The 20,886-nt window shown below is 38.5% G+C and overlaps 1 protein-coding gene across 2 annotated transcripts in view; it reads right to left on the bottom strand.

The window, feature by feature from the left end:
- Positions 1 to 20,886, bottom strand: part of myo7ab (myosin VIIAb) — a 55,120-nt gene that overhangs the window by 13,189 nt on the left and 21,045 nt on the right. For both annotated transcript variants that reach the window (XM_072375216.1, XM_072375217.1), the window contains exons 15-29: positions 19,573 to 19,710; positions 18,395 to 18,553; positions 17,961 to 18,053; positions 16,982 to 17,076; positions 16,086 to 16,170; positions 15,576 to 15,794; positions 9,228 to 9,545; positions 7,460 to 7,669; positions 6,589 to 6,765; positions 6,401 to 6,490; positions 5,945 to 6,075; positions 3,238 to 3,364; positions 1,674 to 1,793; positions 771 to 944; positions 433 to 660 (exon numbers count right to left, since the gene is read on the bottom strand). In XM_072375216.1, the coding sequence (XP_072231317.1) occupies positions 433 to 660; positions 771 to 944; positions 1,674 to 1,793; positions 3,238 to 3,364; positions 5,945 to 6,075; positions 6,401 to 6,490; positions 6,589 to 6,765; positions 7,460 to 7,669; positions 9,228 to 9,545; positions 15,576 to 15,794; positions 16,086 to 16,170; positions 16,982 to 17,076; positions 17,961 to 18,053; positions 18,395 to 18,553; positions 19,573 to 19,710 (2,364 nt within the window). The remainder of the gene's footprint in view (positions 1 to 432; positions 661 to 770; positions 945 to 1,673; positions 1,794 to 3,237; positions 3,365 to 5,944; positions 6,076 to 6,400; positions 6,491 to 6,588; positions 6,766 to 7,459; positions 7,670 to 9,227; positions 9,546 to 15,575; positions 15,795 to 16,085; positions 16,171 to 16,981; positions 17,077 to 17,960; positions 18,054 to 18,394; positions 18,554 to 19,572; positions 19,711 to 20,886) is intronic.

Below are 20,886 nucleotides of genomic sequence, written 5' to 3'. Positions count from 1 at the left end.
ACCACCTTTAGCAGCAAAAAGTTGAAGTGTTTTTTTTTCTGTTTGATGTGATCAGTCTCTCACATCATTGTGGAGGAATTTTTGCCCACTCTTCTTTACAACATTGCCTCAGTTCATTGACATCTGCAACATTGGTTTACAGACAACTCTGTGAAGATCCCACCACAGCCAAATAAATGATGAGACAGTGTAATATGTGTTGTTGTTTAACTAAGGTTGTATTTAGCTCATTTTAAGACCCGGTAAGATGACCAGATGACCACGTGGCTCTCGTTCATACACTTTTAGTCTCTGCGGAAATATCTAGAAATTCTTTATAAAACACAAACTGTTGTCTCCTTACGGTCTTAAAACATCCCAACCTCAGGCTCTGAGTCAGCTCTTTGACAAACACACTTTCACAGGAGCCTCATGGGAATGTTGGCTGCTTACTCTTTCACAGCGGTACTCTCCAAATTTCACCCCTCGGACTATCTGCTGGTAAATAAGGTTTGTTGCAACGTAGTCTTCAGCTGGGTTGTGCCAGGGGCTGAAGATCTCTTTCCTGTAGAACAGCCTCCAGGGGGCATTCCTCTCCTGGGCGCCCTGCTCCTTTGCATACTGCTCACACTGTGAGACAGCGTCCATGACATGGTCGTTCCCGCTGCCCAGCGAGGACACCTGCAAGAGAAAACCTCATTCACATCTGACAAACCTGACTGTTTCACCGACACGTCTGTATGATGTGACAGTGCACACAGAGCCGTCAGTAGACGGTGATCAGGCTGTACCTTGTCAAACAGAGCAATGTACAGCGAGAAGCCAAAGCGGTCCCTCAGGTTGATCTTATCTGCCAGCGCATTGCAGAGCTCACTGGCTGTGGTGGCAGAGTCCGCCAGGAGGGTCTTTGTGGTGCCGTCCATGAACGTCACTGGCAGCATGATGGGCTTCTTAGATTTTGTGGCCTGAAGACGAAATAAATCAGATTCTAGTTCAAGCACTTCAAAGTTAAAATGTTCTACAGTAACACATCATGGTGTCCTAAAAGCCATACACTGTTCAATCAAATTTCAAGTTATCTAAAGAAATCAATTTTTTTTCTTTAAACTTTATCCAAGACATTTTTGACCAGAATAATCCATTCCAATGCAAACAGGGAAACAAAAAGGGACAAACTCCATATAAGAAGATAAAAAGAAACTGAAACAAAGAGACAGACACACAACTCTCGAATGAAGTAGAATTTTGTTCTTTTGATTTACATCTAAAAAACACCCTTCTAAGATCTACTTTTTGATCTTAAGAACTAACTTGGCATTTTATTAAACTCACAAAATCTGTTTCTGTAATATACAAATGAACAGACATTTCTTATATTAAACACGGTAGTAGGATGTAGAGATTATTCAAATTATTGTCTAGTTTGAGACACTTTCAAAACTCACTCCTGCTTTGATGAACACCTTATCTGCTGCAGCTTATGATGATAGTGATAATGTCTAAATGTCTGAATGTGCTGTTTGAAACATCATGAAATGAGCTATCTATTCAGTTCAGTATTACAGTTGTAACTTGTAACAACCAAGATTTACGTAATAAGGGAATGATATCCAACAAAATAAAAAAGTCAAATTAGCTACTTTTAGTCAGTGTCCTGAATTTAAGGTTCGCAGCGAATGCATGACGCTCTGTACCTGCAGCTCCAACCAGGATGGCGGCTGTGTCCGAGTGCGGTTGACAAATGTCCTTCTCAGCCTTTCCTCGCAGTAGGGAGCGTAACCAGGAGGACCATTGATCAAAAATGTCCGTAAATACTGACAATAGAGCAGAAAGAGACGAGAAAAAAGAGAGCTAAATAAAAAAGGAAGAAAACTACAAAATGCTTAAATTTGATGTTTCATTCTTTTACATTTTGGCTACCCCTAACACTACATAACCGTGAAAAACATCTGAAGACATCATCATATTGTCCATGTACAATGTATTATCCCCAGACATAAAGACAAACCTTCATGTGCTAAAAATAAAATTTAAAATGTCTTATTTCTTGTTGTTCTTTAGTGTTCCTTTAAGCATGATTTCACCAAAGGGGTGCATTATGAAACAAGCTCAGCTCAGCCAGGCTTTCTTTGTGTTAGCAGCTCGACAAATCCCAAACCTCCCTTCAGCGATAACTGGTACTACAATACAACGGTGGCTCTGATCTTTCCTTGTTAATCCAGGCACAGCACTCACTCGCATAGAAATGGACATTTTACACTTCATCCACACAATTCCACACTTCATCTATAAGAAGAGCATATCTTATGAAGCAACAGTTTTGAAAAATGTAAAAAAATAAAATAAAAATCATGACTGCGAAAGACAACAATTAGAACAAGAGAAGTGAAAAAAAAGAAGTGAGTTGATATCTGCCTACTGTTTATGTCTAGTTGAACAAAAACTCTTAAACTTTCAACTTCATACTCAGGGAGCACATTTAGCTCTGAGTCTGTAACATTGTAATGTGGAAATACTCAAAGTCTCCAATAAAAAAACACACTTTATTGATTGAATCGCCATGCACAGTTACACATTCCCCCTTTGCTTCGAAGCCTTGGTGCTGCTCTGTTTGCAGTAGCTGCAGGTAATCAACACTAATGAGGGGCAGAGGGTTTTCTGTAAATGATGCAGCCTGTTTGTTTGTACTTCACTTCACACAGAATCTTTCTTTTTTGAAGACACAGAACCAGCAAAAAAAATCTTAGCAGAAAGACTAGTGCCTGCGTGGAGACATGTCTGGTGAGTAGGTGGTCCTTCAGTGTGGCCTAGTACATATTTGTTTTCAAATTGTTATCAGAATATGGTCAAAATTATCTCAGACCACCTCTTGTTCTAAGAATTTAAATGTATCCTTTGTAATTTCACTCCTACACATACAGCTGTCCACTCATGACTCAAATACCCATTACTCCATTTTATTACTACTTGTGTAGCCCAAAATTATTTGAATATTTTCTCTGCAGGTTCTACAGAATATGAACGAGGTGGTGAATGCAACAGAACTGACAAACATGGTAATGACAGGTTGCAGGGTTTAGAGCATAAAAAGCAAGACCAGAAAAGGGGTTTGTGTCTGTGATAACTGCACAATTTTGTCTGTTTCGAGTTAGTTAGAGGAAACATCAGCGTGTGAAACCTTTTTCGTACATCTGAGTTGCAGTAACTGAGGGGTCAGTATCACCATGCTGTGTGTGGCTTCAGACGTGAGTTTCTTACTTTGACAAACTTCTCTGAGGGGGCGAAACAGCCCACACAGAGGGACAGCAGGATCCATCCACGGGCGTGGCTGCTTTTGGACGGATTCTGGCTGAGCTGTTTGCAGATCTGACAGTAGATCTCATCCCTGAGACACAGAACAACAGCAAAACAAATACACATCTAAAATGCAAAATACTGTTCACCAGGGTCAATCAACTTTTCTCAGCGTGACATTTTGGATAAATATTCATGATGCTAAAAAGATGCTCCGTCATTGTATGGTACATCTAAGCAAAGTATAGTTTTCTTGCAGTGAGGTGACCTTTAAAAACAGAAAAAGATGTGACATATTGCAATGATTCTTTAGGGATATCTGGATCTGTTTAAAGAGATTAATAAAATTCTTCTTTCTGATCCCTCTGCTATGTGTACATATTCATCTGGGTGCATTTATTTGATGCATTTGGTTTATTTATTGAATTAGGGATGGAATCAACTTTATATCTAAATCAAGACATATTTTCACCTTTGGTAGCAAATTCAGGCCAGAAGACCTAACAGGCTGTCATGATATTTACAGAGCACATTTATTCTCCAAAAACCACTAATTAACTAAATTTTAAGTTCTGTAGAAGCATGTTTATAGTACCACCCATTTTGTTACTACATATACTATACTGCACCTCAAGGAAGTGGTGCCTGGGCAGAATTGCGGGTAAGGGCGCGGTCTCATGATTCTTTGGGGGCTTGAAGGAGGGAAAAAGTCCTGGCTCTTATGACGTTGGTGATTGTGTCATCAAGATCTGTGCCGACCATTTGTTTTATTTCCAGGCACTCACTCCACCTTTATAGGGTCCCCGGCTATGGACAAACTCTGTAATTTTTCCTGTGGCCAAAGTTAAAACTAAACAGCTTAAATGCTATAGGCCTGTAGCAGTTACACCCTCCCTTATGAAGGCCTTTGAAAAGATTGTCATGCATGCACTGTTTGCTCAAATATCTTGTAGGGGTGTTGATAATGATTGTTTTTAATGATTTTTTTCTTTCTCTTTTAACTGTATCCAGCCACATATGTAAATCAGAAGGTTAAGGAGCACACATAACATTGACCTATGAATTTTATGTTGGCTGATGGATTTTTTGACTGCCAGATCTCAATGTGTAAAGGTCAATGATATTTTATCAGATGCTCTCATCTCTTCCACCAGATCACCATAGGGCCTCCTCCTCTCTCCACTCCTGTTTGTTTTGTACACCAACACATGTCAATATCCTGGGCATCATATTTAAAGTTTGCTGATAATTCTGTCATTCTGTCACTTCAAAATTCAGATGACAGAGACCACGGCACTGTGGTGGCAGATTTCAACTTGTGCAATTCTTCCTTTTTAGACATCAATATAAGCAAAACTAAAGAGATGATTATTGAATTTAGGAAAAAATGGAACACTCTCTCATTGTCATAAATCACAGAGCCAATTTTCAAAGCTGACATTCGAGCATCAGGTAGACATTGTGTGCAAGAAAGCCCATCGACGTATGGACTTTTATCGTAAACTCAGATACTTTGATGTGGACAGTGCTTTTATGAAGATAACCTTGACAAACAAAACTCGTCTACACAGCATCGTCAAGGTGTCAGCCTAGACGAGCTCTCCACCTTGCACAAGAACAGGGCCCTTAAAAAAGATCATGAACGGTCTCAGCAAACCTTGGAGCTTGCTTCAGTAGGACCACACACAAACAGACAAACGACTGTCACTGGCTTTGTAAACAGTCTCACATGATTGTTTTAGTGGTCTCACTATTCATCTTGCTTTTATGGTCTCTATGTTTGTAGGTGTTCTTATGTTGTATTGTCCACTAGTGTGTGAGCCTGATTACCATTTCTTCCTGTACAACAAATTGTGCCTCTGGGGATAATAAAGATACCTTTACCTTGACCTGTAAAATCTAGTCGGAACAACAACATAATACTGAAAATCAAACAGCAGTGAACTTCAGATAAAAGCTCATTTAAGAAACTGCAATAACTGATTTTCATAAACCTTTTATCAAACGTTGTGTATTTACACAGTTACGGAGCAACATTTTCATTCATCTACAGTCATGCTTCTTGAAGCATGGCACATTTTAGATGCCTGCTGGAGCTGGAAATGATATCATGAGAGAAATGAGGACCTGAGACAAAAAAAAAACAAGCATTTACTTAGACTAACAATTCAATTAATATCAATTTTAAACTTGTAAATTGTGAGTTATAATTTGGAAACTGTGTGTACACAGAAATCAGAATAGATAAAAACTACATGCCTGAAATTCCTTTTTGGATTTGACTGTAAAATTGAGACAGAATATTTTTTGTTTGTTAAGTTGATCTTTGCTTGGATGCACAAGAGGAAGATCAACAACCAGAGTTCCAGCGTTCCTCTCCTGCTGCATGAGCCTAAAGTCCACATCCTTTCATTGTTTTCTGGGTTAAGATTGGCTTTTATTAAAGATCCTATTTCCAAACAGATAAAGCCATCCAATTTGAATGAACTCATGAATTTTCCTGTGTCACCATCCTCAGAACAAACTCTGTATTCATGATATCATTGATCTGAAGAAAAGCAGGACTTCCTTTGTCCAAAAAAAATCAAACTGCAGCTTCATGTTGCCACTTGGAAAGCTTTACAGTGTCTTTCTGTTTCACAGCAGCTACAGTTACAGAGAAACTGCTCACCTGAGGGCCGGTCGCAGGATACCATTTCCAATGATAAAGTGAAGCTTCTCCAGGTTGGAGGTGGGTCTGTCCTCCAGCATGCTGTTCCCCTGAAGGCCGTACTCGCTCCCCTCTGTTAGCCGCCTGGCGACCTGCCATATACGATAAAGAGAGAGATTTCTGATTCTTGTTCGTGGCATCTTGGAAGTCTTAAAAATTTGACTTGATGTCCTCGCTTAAGTTGGAGGACTTCTAACGAGGGAAGAAGGATAAATGTCACTTGATGGCTGGCCAAAAAAAGTTTGACTGGTTTGTACAGGTTTCAGCCTCAATACAATTTTATAGCTAGCTACTTCTCAACTCTGCAATAGGTTAAAAAAATAGTGTATATAAGAAGAAACAAGACAGATCAAATATAAAAGCTTTTACTTTAGTCAGTGTTAATCTAAAAGTAGTAGAGTTTCATGTGAGTCTCACCTCCTCTGTGATCTTGGATTTCCTCTTCAGGGTGAGAGACACGAGTTTATGCCTGACGCTGTTCCTTTTCTGAGTGTCTATGGAGCTGTTCTGCAGACACAGGAATCAGATTACATTTAGTGTGCTTGAAAACAACCTCACAGACCTGACAAATCAGTAATGCTCCACACTGACCAGCATTATCTCACCTCTCCTTCCACCTGCAGCTCCTGTAGCTCCCTCTTGTATGTCCTCTTTCCGAGCGTTTCGTAGATCTTGGTCATGACAGGAATCTTTTCGCTGCCATCGTTGATGACCATCTGACATTTGGGCTCCAGAAGGTCTCCCATGAACCTCAACACAGTGATCCACACTGCTAATGCTGCCTAGACGACAGAAGCGAACATTTATTTTAGCAACAAGGACAATAATTGAATGCTTTCTGTAGCCTGTTGGGTTATCTAACTGAACACAAAGGCACAATCACAGTAAATCTTCAGGATTTCTTGGCTTAAATCTACAAGTCACACTCTCTGTCAAGGGATCAAATTTAATCATATTTTTACAGAAAAAAAAACCAGGAAGAGCGCAACATCTAGAAATATTTAATGTCAGCACACTACAACAAAACGGTGTGTATTAGAAACACTTCTCACATTTTTGTCCATAAACATCCAGTGTGTGAGGTGTAGTAGTGACATCTAGCAACAAAGATTGTAAACTGCAGCCAACTTAAATCCCAAACTATGGTGGCTGTTAAAAACACCAAAGGACTTTTGTAGATTCAATGTTTGGTTTGATCCTTCTGAGCTACTGAACAAACACGGGAGAACAACAACAGGAAGGTGTGTACAGTATGTTTGGATATACAGTATATATGGTTCATTCTAATGTCATGAAAACTATTCCACACTAATAGAAACATATCATTTTGTCAATACATTTTGTCCAAATGTTCCACGCTGGAACAAAGAGAAACATTTATTTAGTTTTTTTATAAAGATAAAAAGAAAACTAAGTTATATGTTATTTGTATGCAAACATATTTGATATGTATTTGAGAGCAAAGCCAAGTCTCACCAGCTGGTCTCCTTCGTCCTCGTGAAAAAGCAGAGGTTGTTTCAGAGGTCGTCTGATGTAGGTGTGAGTGGAAACACCTTGGAAGTAGGTGGCAGCAAACTTGGAGAATTTGTACTCAGACAGATCTTCCTCTTCCTCTTCAGGTAACGGCGGAGCTTCGTTCAGCACTTCCTCTTCTGCTTCTTCACCACAGGGAGTCTTTTCCAGGTCCTAAGGAAACACACAGATGTGAGACCACTTTCCTCAGAGTTATTAGAGACCATACTAGAGCTGAAAGGAGGGAGAATTTTATTCAAACCTATTGAGAGGCCAGAAAGCTTGTTGTATAAATGGGAAATTAATTGTAAACAGCATGATGAGAAAATGTTAGAGCTCTCAGTTTGAAAGCCTCTTGTAGAGTTCTTCTGCTTCTAAGAGGCAAAAAAACCCAAAACTTCTGTTGTGTTTTTGATCCATTATACTTACTGTCATACTATACTATATCTAAAGTCAATCAATGACAAAAATATCAAGAATATTTGCTATTATATGTATCTTACAATGTGAAGGCAGAGCTAAATCAAAGAACAGCTTTGAAAAGCTGCTCCCATTTAACATCGTGAACTATTTTTTCCAAAAAGAGCTACTTTGTTTAATTATTTCTACCCTTAACGGATCTTCTGAGTCAGTGTCTCCTGCCCCCCACTTGTGACTCACGTCACCCACTCCTTGTTTGCAGTTTGGTCACCTGTTTCCATTTCTCTGACCATCCTCAGTTGTTTTATAAACCTGTGGTTTTTATCCACTCACTCTGTTTTCCCACACATCCCTGTCTCCTTAACCCACCTACTTAGTTTTGGAATTACTTTGCATGTTTGGATGTCTTTGTCCAACCACTGGATGAATGGTTGGATTTTGCCTAAACAGCACCATTTGTTCACCCTATTGCTTTAATTGTTAAGATTATCTGAATCTGTTTCATTAGTTTCCTACCAATCTGCTTCTGTGTGTTTTGATCCTGATATACACTGCAGTGTGATAGATGAGAGTACATTTAAAGCTCAATCTTTTGTTGACTGAGAATGCAACTAAAACCTGCTTGGAATCACTATGTATTGGAGTATGAAGTAAAGCTATACTATCATATCTGTGATGCTGCTTTAGGCTTTGCTAAAAGCTACAATTAGGATGCTAACATGCTTATGTTTAAAGGATATGATACATTCACGAGTCCAGATAAAATCTGCTGATAAACTCCAGACAACAACTACAACAAAGAGCGATGTAGATATCGTTATTTTTGCAGATGGGGCATTCTAGTTGCTGTGGAACTTGGAGATTTCAACTTCTTACTATGTCCATTCAAACCTGCCCCACATTACAAAGGCTGTTGTAATTGTCCAGCCCAGGTAAGGCTGGTTTGAAATCAGTTTGTACAGGATGAAGGATGGCTGGAACCATTCTGCCTGAGTAAATTAAAATTGAACTCTCAGATCTATCTGGTTCCCAAGGCGTTCACAACCAAAACTCCACCTCATTTAGTGATCAGATCTGTTGGAATTTGTGCTCTGCAGATTGAGAAAATCTGTAAAAAAATGCATGTAAAACTATCCCAACAGTTGCTGCGATATTTTACTCTGAATCTTTACTGCTGTCAAGCTTCCATTTACTACAAAACGCTACAAATACTATTGAAAAACTCCAGTGTTCCAGTTGACCAAAAAAATATGGTCAACTGGAACACTTAGTCAGACAGCTTCACTCGACTAGAAAAACTATAAATACAAACCTCAAAACCAGCAGGTGCTTGTCCGTCCTGATTTGGTAATGGCCCAGAGTCCCCGAGGAAACCAAACATACGGTCCACCATGTCGGAGTGGTCGACGGGCTGCTCCTTCTCCCTCTCCATCTGCTCCAGCAGCTCCTTCTTCCTCCTCGCCTCCTCCTTTTCCTCCCTTTCCCTCTCCTCCTGCTGCTGGGCCAGCTGGATGAGCCGCTCCTGGTGTTTCCTCTCAGCCTCCGCTTTGGCCCGTCGAACAGTCATCTGGTTTCGCAGCTGCTCCTCCTCGGCCAGGCGCTGATGTTCGGCTTCCAGGCGACGCTGCAGCTGCGAAGGGAGGAAACAGACACGGGTTCACAGAAGCAGGCAGCGGGTATTTTTATTGATTATCTTTATTTTAGTGTTAGAATTTAACAATTTGTCTGTTTAGAACTAGATGTGCAGGTGAAAGGAAATATTACAGGTGCAGATGAAAACTAGCTACAGTACAGTACATTATAATAAAATGTGTAACTGGACAGGAATGATAGAACAGAAGCAGAAAAAGCTATTAAGTACTTTCACCTGTTTATGAGGCTTACAGTAAATGCAACAGAATGCAACTTTTACACACTGATGTGAAAAGCAGCAAAGCAAATGTAGAGACAACATGTAACATCAGCTGCCTCAGGTGTGTTCAGGTCTGCAAGCTGCTCTGCTGTTCAGCACTTAGAGAACTCAATTTAATAACAGACTGACATAAACAAAGCATTTACAAAGAAAAATAATTTATTAAATTATTTTTCAGAACATAAGAACAAAATCTGTGCAACCAGAAAATGAAAAAAAACAAACACATTTCCATATTTCACAGACATGCGAGCAGCTTCTAAACAAACACATTCAAAAATCACATATTTAAAAAGTCACTTTTTAGGTCCAAAATGTCTAATTAAATAGATGAATAAGTTCTTAAGCATAATAAATAAAAGCATTTGATAAATCATATTGGCCTTTAAGTGAAAAGAGAAATAAAAAAACTTAGTAAACTGACTAATGATGGAGAGGTTGTGACTTATCCTATTCTTAGTAATAGTAATTTGAGACACTTCTGTCAGGACATTTTGCTCATTGTCGCAAAGAAAACGGCTGCAGTTCTGTACAAAAAAACTAGTCCTATCTTCTTTTAATTTCAAGAATTAATTCACAAGAAGATTTCTGTAAGGGCACCTTTAATGTCATATCAAACCTAATTTCTTTCATGATATCAGCATTTCACCACACAATAACCATGACTGGAAGCATTCACAATGACAATAACGGGACATAGAAAACCTGAAATAAAAATTTGATGCTTGTTGCAATCATGAAGATGTTCTTCAGCCAGCAGAATGTTTAATTTAGCATGAAGATCATGGACTATCTAAAAGATTGATGCAGCTACCATGTTTGCAGACATGTGGCAACGTCTTACAGAACAGTAGCAGTGCGGGTCTTAGCTGTCGCTACTGGGTCCAAATAACCTCTGACTTTAAAAAAGTGTCAAATCCACTTTAAATATTAAACCAATTAACTTTGTCCTCAAGTCTTTGTGGTTACATCAGCTAATTGATGTGTGTTTTTTTAAATGATACCCATAATTAAGTAGACATAAGGGCTCAAAGAAATAAACAGTTTGGCAAATTTTGATTTGTTGTTAGTTTTTATCTAACAGGTTTATTTTGTCAAGATGGTGAGACTCAAACAACCACATTGCTGTATGTTTCCGATGTCCATCTCATTGTGAGGTCTAATGCTGCCCAGAGCCAAGCTTTTTCTTCAGACGGCCTAAAAAATACAAAAAGCATCACACATTCCCATCACCCTGCTGGACTGTATCAACTGTTTTTGAGGATAAATGCTTCTCTTTCTCCAGAATTAAAGCACATTCCTGATTTTAAAAGGTCAACTTTCATCTCACCAGCACTCAAGTGATGACTAAAAACTTTCTTATTCATCAAGATGAGCTTTAGAGAAGGGCCAGCTTTGTGTCTGCTAGAGTCTCTCCCTTGACATGTGAGTTTTGTAAGTTTTGTAATAATTTTTTTAGGAGGAACATCCCTGATACTCATGGATTTTCAACTGGCATCAGCAACAATAGCACCTTAGGTCTCAATAAACGTGAATAGAGACTAAAAGGTTTTGTTAACTTTTCCTTTTTCTTTCTTTGGAAATGTTTTTATTTGTTTGCCAAAAGACAAATAGTAGAGTAGAAATATTTTAGGTCCACAGGAATAATCAGATCTATGAGTTATATAATTACCTGTTTCAGATAGCAACACATCAGGGTATGGGAGGAAATTCAATTAATAAAACCCAAAAGAAGCTAATATTTGCTTCCTTTCTCTTTCTTGAGTCACACACACATAAATGATTACCAGACCGAAAGGCATTAGCAGATCCCTGAACCTTAGTGACATGCATTAATCACCTCATCACACATCAGAGTCAACAAATTGAAACATGCGGAAAGGAAATATTCCATGGATTGGCATGTTTCACATAACCACAGTAAACTGTTTTGGTAATGTGCAGACATGCTGCTGTAAGAACACTAGCCCTATAATGACTTTGGTGTTGGTGTGAAAATGGTGGCTTGGCAGGAAGCTTCCAGTTAAGAAGGGCAGATGTTGCTGGTCTTTCTCTCATTTTTCTGTTGCCTCTAGTGGAACATACTTGTTGAATTTCTCTTTTCTGCCACTATTTTCTCTGTGAGTGATGTTTAGTAAGAAAACAATAGGTGACTGTTGAAAGATTAATGCACTTAATTGGCACTTTTATTTTAAAGTAGAACGTGTACTAAACACCACGAAAGTTGTTGTGTTTTCTCCAGTGTGACCAAGGGGGGAGACAAAAACAAGTAATACACTTAATTTCCATGTAAACATGGATTATGGGTAATGCTCTATATCCAAACAAGATTACTTCTCACACCAAAATACCAAGATGGCGACAACCAAATGCAAAAAAATGAACATTTCAAAACTATAAACCAGTGATGACATTCTGTTGACTACATCCGTCCTTTATATCCATTCTGTGGTAAAGACTGGAAGCAGCAGAAAACAGCCACATTCTCTCTGAAGATAACAAAACTGTTCCTTTTACATATTGTTTTTGTATTAGTCTTTCCCCAGACTATCATTAAACCCCCAAAAATGTAATCCCTGTTTACCAAAATTGTATATCTACAAAGACTTTCCATGAGAAAATTCCCTTCGTGACTTGAAATGATTTCTAGAATCTTTATCTGCCAGCATGCTATTACACACAGAGGAATCTGACCTCTGTATTTATCCCATTTTAAGCTGTGAACAAACTGTGAGCACTAAGCACCTCAACCTAATCATTCACTGCTGGTCAGCAAAAGAAATCAGAAACTGTAGAATAATAATAAAAAAAAAAAACAACAGTTCTCTGGCCACTAAGGAAAGGCTGTCCCCCATGTTACTTGTCCATTCAGTATTTGGGGATATAAGAACATTGTGTCCCTCTGTAATCATGAAAAAGACTGTCTGCTGCTCTTAAAAAGCATTTTTCCAGCAGGAGAAGAAAGTTGGATTTTCAATTATGAGGTTCCAAACACAGAGAGGGCTCAGTTTCAGCAGATTAACATATGTTTAGACCAAACAAACCAGCCTACAGTGCCCCAGAGATAACAACACATAGAGAAGCTCTGGCGTACATGGATGATATTAACCTTCCAATTTGACAACATTAGCACAAAGCTAAAAATCTTTGGTTCAAGAGTGTTCTGGCCAAGACGGGCAGCAGTACATTGAGCAGTCAGACAAACACATACACAAAAAATGTGAAACTAGAATTCAATACATTAAAAAAACACAGAATCAGATCAAAATTTTTCATGAAATAAAAATTTAGTGCATCAGTTAAAATATCTGCAGCCAGATGTGTCAACCTCCAAGTCGCTCAACAACCTCCAGTGAAACCAAACTTTTAAGTTTCAGGTCTTTTTGTAAATTATTCCAAGTAAGTGGAGCTGCAAACCTGAACGGCTTTTTTCCCAGTTCAGGTCTTACTATCGGAAAAGACTGTAAAAAAACAGGTTATAAACTAAGGTTATAGGCTTCTGTGCTCCTCTGACTGATGTTGGTCAGAAGGTAGGATGGGAGCAGACCTAGAATAGACTTATAAATCAAAATATGCCAGTGATTAAGTCCACGAGCAGACAAAGAAGACCATCCAACACGAGCATACAGCAAACAATGATGTGTGAGATATTTGAAATTGGTGATGAACCTCGGAGCTCCATAATACACAGTATCCAGGGACTGTAGGCTTTGAGAGGAGGCATGCATATACAAAACATCACCATGGTCCAGCATAGACATGAATGTGTCTCTTTCTCGATTCAAAAGAGAGACATGATTTTATACAAAAGAAAAAACAATCAGTAAAAGAGAGGGAACTGTCAATTAAAATGCCAAGATATTTGTAGGTAAAGACAAATTATATCTGAGTTCCCTGAGCAGTGATAACCGAAGGCAGGTTTGAAAGTTTGGACCTCGAATTAGAAAAACATCATGACTTTTGTTTTATCTGCATTTAAAACCAATTTTAAATCATAAAAATGTTGTTGGATGGTGTTAAAAGCAGGTATAGGAGGAGCTTGGACAGATGTGGAAGCAGAAGTGTACATGACTGTGTCATCAGCATAAAAATTAAATTTTGCATTTGATATATTATGATTGATGTTACTGATTAACAAAAGGCCCAGGACTGACCCTTGTGGCACACCTTTTGTCAAAATGAGTGAGCTGGAAGTGCAGCCGTCTCCCTGCACACACTGAGTTCTGGATGGAGTGGTCCACAGTGTCAAAAGCTTTAGACAGATCGATAAAAAGGGCTGCACAGTGCTGCACAGTGCTGTTTTTTTTTTTTTTTTATCAATGAAATCTATAGATTCATTAAAAACATTAAGTGCTACTGTAACTGTGCTGTATCTTTTTTCTAAAACCAGATTGAAAATCAGATAAAATACTGTTCTCATTTGAAAAATCCTTCAGCTGATCAGTAACAAGGGACTCAAGAACTTTGGCCAGAACAGACAGCTTGGAGATGGGCCCGTAATTGTTTAAAATCATGGGGGCGCCCCATTTGAGCAGAGGAGTGACATGGGCAGACTTCCAGATGAGAGGCATGGTGTCAGTGACCAATGACAATTGAAAATGTGAGTCAAGGGAGGGGCAATAAAATCAGATGCTAACTATAAAAAGTAAGACTCGAGTTTATCGGGGCCTGCAGCTGGTGTTGAGTCTAAGAGACTGAGGGTCTTGAGTCTGATTATCAGAATTAGCAGGAAAAGAGATAAACGTAGAATTTGTGGGGTTAAGAAACTCAAATAAAAACGCTGAGGCAATAAAATGTCCGTTAAAACAAGTAAGCATTTTGGCTTTATCAGAGACTTTTTCAGAGTCTTTAACCATGCATGGAGGTAGTTTGAAGCCTTTACTATTTTCAGAAATGGATTTGGTCATTTTCCAGAATTTTGAGGGGTTATTTAGATTCTGATAAGCGGTTATTGGCTTTAGCTTTCTTGATCTTATCAGCACATGCATTACGTAATTGCCTAAAGACTAACCAGTCAGAGATTTGATCTGTTTTTCTGGCTTTAGCCCAGCCCGATTGCGCTGGTGGAGGAGATCAGAAAGGTCAGGAGTGAACCATGCATTGTTTCTGCTTTTGACTCGACACCTCCTAAATGGAGCATGCTTGTTAACAATGTTGATAAAACCATCATAAAAACACCTGCAGGCAACGTCAACATCAGCAATGTGATCATTTTTTGCCCAATCAAAATGAAATAAATCTAATTAAAAAAGTTAGCTCTGAACAACAAGATGACAAATTGAAAATGGGTTTCTAAGATATGTTACATATCATTCTGATTTTGAGACCACCAAAGAGTAATGCTCAGTTTCAACTGCTTATTTCTATCAGATAAAGAACACTACAAAGACACAAGATATTTAAAATATTTGAGGGATTTAAAGGTACTAGTGTGTTTGGACAGGCTGGCATTTCCCTTGTTTCCAGTCTTAATGTTAAACTAAGATAACTGGTTGCTGGGGTTTGCGGCTTCATACAAGCAGTATCAATCCTCTCATCTATATATCCTCTCATGCATATAAAAATAAAAAAAATACGAACCATTAAGGTGTATCAAAGAAAGGCATGAGACGAACAAGGTGTCACAGTTTTGTTTTGCCAAATCATGTCACAATTTCATTCCCTTCCAACTTAGAACCAGCAGCCCTCTCTTTCTGACATGCCAACAACATTATACAAGTGGCAGTAGTTAACATAATGACTGTTTACCTCTGCCCTGAGCCTCTGGCAGAGGCGTCTGGCTATCATGCCCCTGGTGTAGGCCTGGATGGTCAACACGGCATGAAGACGTCGCCAAAATGTCTGCCGGATGAGGAAGCCTCTGCAGCGGGCTTGGATGAGAGTAACGCGAAGGCGAGTAATCCGGTAGCTTCTGTAGTACTTCCTTGACTTGCAGACCGCCTGGAGGCGCAAGAAGCCCAACTTCATCTGGAGGAGAGAAACATGTTCCATAAGTGAGGTGTTACCGTTCTTAATTTATTCCTTATCTTCATTTAGTCAGTATGGATAGTTGTTAGTTACTCATTATTTTAATCCTTCTAAAGGGACACTTTTTTCAACAGTTTATTTCCCTATACATCTTTCCCATGTCAAGTAAACGAAAAAGAGAATGGAGTGATGTGGTGCGGTGTGGTGAGGACATCACGCCTGAGTTGAGATGTTTTGAGGCTATGAGGCTTTCGGTGAAGAGAAACAAAAAAGATGGTGTAAAGGACTCACAATCTGGTAATTCTTCCTGCATCGATAACCCCTCCAGATCTTCTGAATGAAAGTCACAGCGCTCCTGAGTCTGAGGAAGTTTGTCCTTTGAAAGAAAAAGAAATTAGATTCAAACTATAAATCCAGAATCCCCTCCTCTGAGATGAACACAGTGTGAAATATACAGACTTAGAAGATAACTGACATGCCTTAATATAGTCATTCTGAAGTAAGCTGAAACTTACAAGAGCAACTGGCACCTCCTATTTTTCTGTTCCATACTTAAAAAAACAGTCAAAACATAGTCTTTGATTTTCCATTTATAATATTTTTTTTTTTTAAAGAAAAATTACAAGGATGAAAAGACTGGGACCCCATTACTGACTTTTGAGGAAATGAGAGTTCTCAGCGGATTTTTTGACTCCTCTCAAGCAAACTCCTCCCATTCTCTCAGATGTGATTGGTGCCTTCTCTCAGCTGAGTTTGAGATGTGGAAGTGATGTATCCCTCTGGTTAAGATGACTGTAGCCCAACTGAACTTTCAACTTCCACAAAAAAACTTTTCCAATTTTTACCTCCATGTTCAGTGTGGTGCAAGCAAAGATGCTAACATCACAATGAACACAGTCCTATATTTAACCATGAGGAAGAACAGAGCACACTATCTGCATGAACTATCATTGTCATCAACTTGTTTCTGACAAGGTTACGTTAGAATATCTTTGCAGAAGAAGACAAAAATCTGCTCTTTATGTCATTCCTAGAAAAACAGACTAACAGGTAAGCATAAACTGATTTCCACCATAAAATCCTAAAGGATTTACCACAGTAGATAGAAAATAAAGATAAATAAACCCTTTAAAGATCATTAAGGTCATGATGGCTAAATATAACGTGTGTCCTACAAAGCCGCTCACCTCGCTTTCAGTCCGCGCACAGCCTTCTGGATGAGGATGACCCTGTCAGTGATGGCCTTGTCCCTCTCAATCTCCAGCTGCATGTCATGGTGGTCCTGACAGAGGACAAGACGAGACAAGGTGGCAAACAAAAGAAGAGCTACAGGTCATTCCATGTCACCTCAAATAGGATTCCCCAGTTCAACTGATTTATTTTGTCTTTTTTTTATTGTAAAATGTGGATGTATGTGATTGAGATATCCTGAATATCAGAGCAATGGAGAATGACTTATTTTTAGATTATCAAAAAGGTACCTGTAGATATTAGATATCTATAACTTTGCTCAGAATTAATGTTTTTGTAAGATCAAATGAAACAAATAGTAAAATAGGATAATCAAATTAAATTACACAAAATAGCATAAATTCCCCCAAAGAGCTGTAGTATAAATGGTGTAAAAATGGAAGATGTTTACATTTCCATGTATACATAATTTAATTTGACATTTTCATGGCTTAAATAACCTTCCTATTTAAAGTTGGATTCCAGTTACAAACATGCCAACTTTCAACTTAAAATGAATTGTTTTAAAGGTATTAAAGTTGTTGTGTTAAAAACTATGGAGGGTAAAATATAAAACGGGAGACACTGTAGATTTTTTACTAATTGTAGGAACTTTCACCACTGATAATGAATGTTTAGAGGAACTCAGAATCCATATCCCCACCAGACGAAGAAGGGTTTAAGTAAAGTTCCATGAAAATCTTGAGCCTAAAAAATGTGAGAGTGGGGTTTGCAGGCTGAAAGATGTTGATGGTTGAGTACTATTGGGGCGTTCACAGTGTTTTATGGCTGCCATTTCTAATTTGTTGTGCTTCAACATGACAATATAAAGCTACTGAGAGATTATTTAGATGGACCATTGATAAAATACAGACATCGACACTGTAACAACATTAACAACATTTTCAGTGTGTAAAAGAAAAGTGATTGAACAACCTTTAAGAAAATCTTGGTTTTTCCGATCTGCCAGTCATCGTGTTCTCCCAGCCGGGCTAAGACTATCTGCTGGCAGGTTCCTCGTAGGTCCTCCTGTATGGCGACAAAACTGTGTAAAAGCGATGCCTCCCGTACCAGTAATGATGATAATACCCTATGATGTCAGGTAAACTGACACTAATATTTCTTGCATTAAGAAATTGTTTTATTGGAATTAGACTAAATACGAGTCTTAAACGACTGGTGAAGCAGAATTAAAAAAAAAAAAAAAGATTACATGGAACACACATAAAAGATAAAGTTTGGATGTTATCTGAAGGCTGATATAATATAATGACATGACATGATATAAATCTATGAGGAAACTGGTGTGGTCAGTTCTAAACTAACCACTTTTTTGTAAGACCAAAACCAAAAGACATCATGCTGTTGACCTGGATGTGCGCAGGTTTGACGCCAGGCATCAGGACTCTGTAACGATCCACAAATTCGGCAAAGCTGTATCTGATAGGATAACCTGCTCGCCTTATCCGGATGGTCTCCATCATGCCAGAGTAGCGAAGTTGACGAATACACAACTCTCTGTCAAACAACTGAGAAAAATACACAGAAATACTTAAAAATTAAAAAGTTAAGCCTTTTCTAAAGTGCTCTCTGGTGTGTAGATGCTGGAACAAGCTCCACAAGAAAATTAACAAAATAAAAAAACAACAATTTACAATCAAGGGCAGCTTATGATTTACAAATGTCAAATAAGAAGTGTTACTGTTGTTTTTCATTATGTATTGTTGCTGCTGGAAGGGCATGACCTCCCGTATCTCTCCATGTTATCTTAGCTGAAGAAGTCTCTTGCTGATCACACTCTGTTGTTTAAGCATTGTGTTATTGTGGGGGTGGGTAGTATTGTTCTTTATCTTAATTAACTTGTGTAGCATTCTTCTAGGTCCAGAGGCTCAATAGAAGTCCCAAGCACAGAGTCAGCCTTCTTTACCAGTTTGATCAGTTTCTTTGAGCCACATGTTCTGATGCTGCTGCCCCAACAGGTGGCTGCAAAGCAGGTTGGACTCTCCAAGAAAGATTTAAAGAAGACCGTCCACTGGTTGCACAACACCCTTATAGTGATCACAACACTCTCGTTACTGCTCCTTGCCAAAGGCCAATATCCCTGATTAACATCACAGCTTGACATGTCAGCTTAAGTTCTATACACTTATGAAACACTGAGCTTTAAAGCAGGCAGCTGAATTTTGTTTCTAACAGACCGGATCAGGCTTGCTGTTACTGCAAAGCTAAGCTAATGGGCTACAGCTTAACACATGGCATTTGTACGGATGTAATTTGTCATCTAAAATTTGGTGAGAAACAAATATGATACCTCCCAAACTTATATTTGTTCACACAACTAATAATTTAGGTAAAGAAAATTTATGAGAAGGTAATGTAAATGCATATATATATATATATATATATATGAATACCATTTAAGAATTTATACATTCTGAGACTGTTATAGTTTTTTCAAATCATTTCACGCAAATCATCAAACATGAAGGACAGCAGTTTCATGCATTACGTTCAGTGGGCAGTGGTTTGTTTCTCAGAAAAAACTCACCATTGGTTTCTTGAGCTCATTGGGTTTTATACAGCGAACAAAGAACGGCTGACACACACTGAGCGTCCGCATCAGCATCTCGAGGGAACGCTTAAACTGGCTGCTCAGAGTGGGAGAGCGCTTCCTCGTCTCAACACCCTGTAAACACACAAACATATACACACACTTAACGCTTGTTAAATGTTCAGCAAACCTCTGGAAGAAATTGAGCTTTTACTGACATGTGTTGATTATGTTTTGCTGCCAATAATTTATGGTTATGATGGGGACACGATATTAGAACCAAGAAAAAAAAAGAAAGAAATTCAACCCAGTACAGCAACAGCTGGCCAATAAACTTTGATAATATTTATCAGTGGTTACAAAAAAGTTGAGATTCTGTGAAAACAAAATGAAATAATTTGAAGGGAAAAAAATATTTTGAATTGAAACTAGGACAAAGAGAACACATTGCATGTTAAAATGTAGAATCTTTGTAAATTTGGGTGAAGGAACGCTGGAATGGGGGCAACAGAAGACTGGAAAAGTTGTGTCATGTGAAAGAAACGGCATTATTAAAAAAAAAAGAAACAGTTTACTATATCCAAAACTTCATGTCTAGCTCACTACTCTGTGAAAGACTGTGCGACCAAACAGTTCAGGAATATCAGAACAATATGTCTCAACATTGAAATTGCAAAGAATTCTGTGGATTTAATCATCTATTGTACATAAGATAATCAAAAGATCAAGAGAGTTCAGAAAAATCTCTGTAAATAAGATGTGTGGTGGAAAACAAATACTCAGTATTCGTAAACTCTACCAAGCAAAGAAAAAAAAAACATGATCCACACACATCAGTCCTCTCTATAGGCCCAAACATATAAATAACAAGCAAATAACTGTCCTATGGTCTGGAAATCTGAGCTTCTTTGGGATATCATGAACGCCACATCCTCTGGGATAGTCCCTGTCCTCTAGTTCAAGGTAGGACAGAGAGGAGAGCGGCCATCCGGCCTATTATGAACACAAAAGCCAGCATCAGTGATGGTTTGGTACTGCATTAGTGCTCATTAACACAATGAAAACAGCTTTTGAAGCTAAACATGCCCCACTCAGAAGAATATACAAAAAATGATACAGCATAAATTTGGAAAAATTTAAGAAAAATCAGACTAGAAATCTCAATAGTCACCTGAAGTAAATGCAATCATGGGTGTATGCATAAACACACATATTTTTTTCTCAACATGGAGCAACATGGAGCAAGAAAGGTTGCCAAATTTTCAAAAATTTCTGAACAGAGCATATTTTGTGGTCAGGCGAGTCCACGTT

The sequence above is a fragment of the Leuresthes tenuis genome, unplaced genomic scaffold (genome assembly GCF_036924035.1).
Source record: "Leuresthes tenuis unplaced genomic scaffold, fLeuTen1.0.hap1 SCAF_21, whole genome shotgun sequence".
NCBI classification, from domain to species: Eukaryota; Metazoa; Chordata; class Actinopteri; order Atheriniformes; family Atherinopsidae; genus Leuresthes; species Leuresthes tenuis.
The sequence above is the reverse complement of the archived record's forward strand: the minus strand, read 5'-3'. Positions and strand labels throughout refer to the sequence as shown.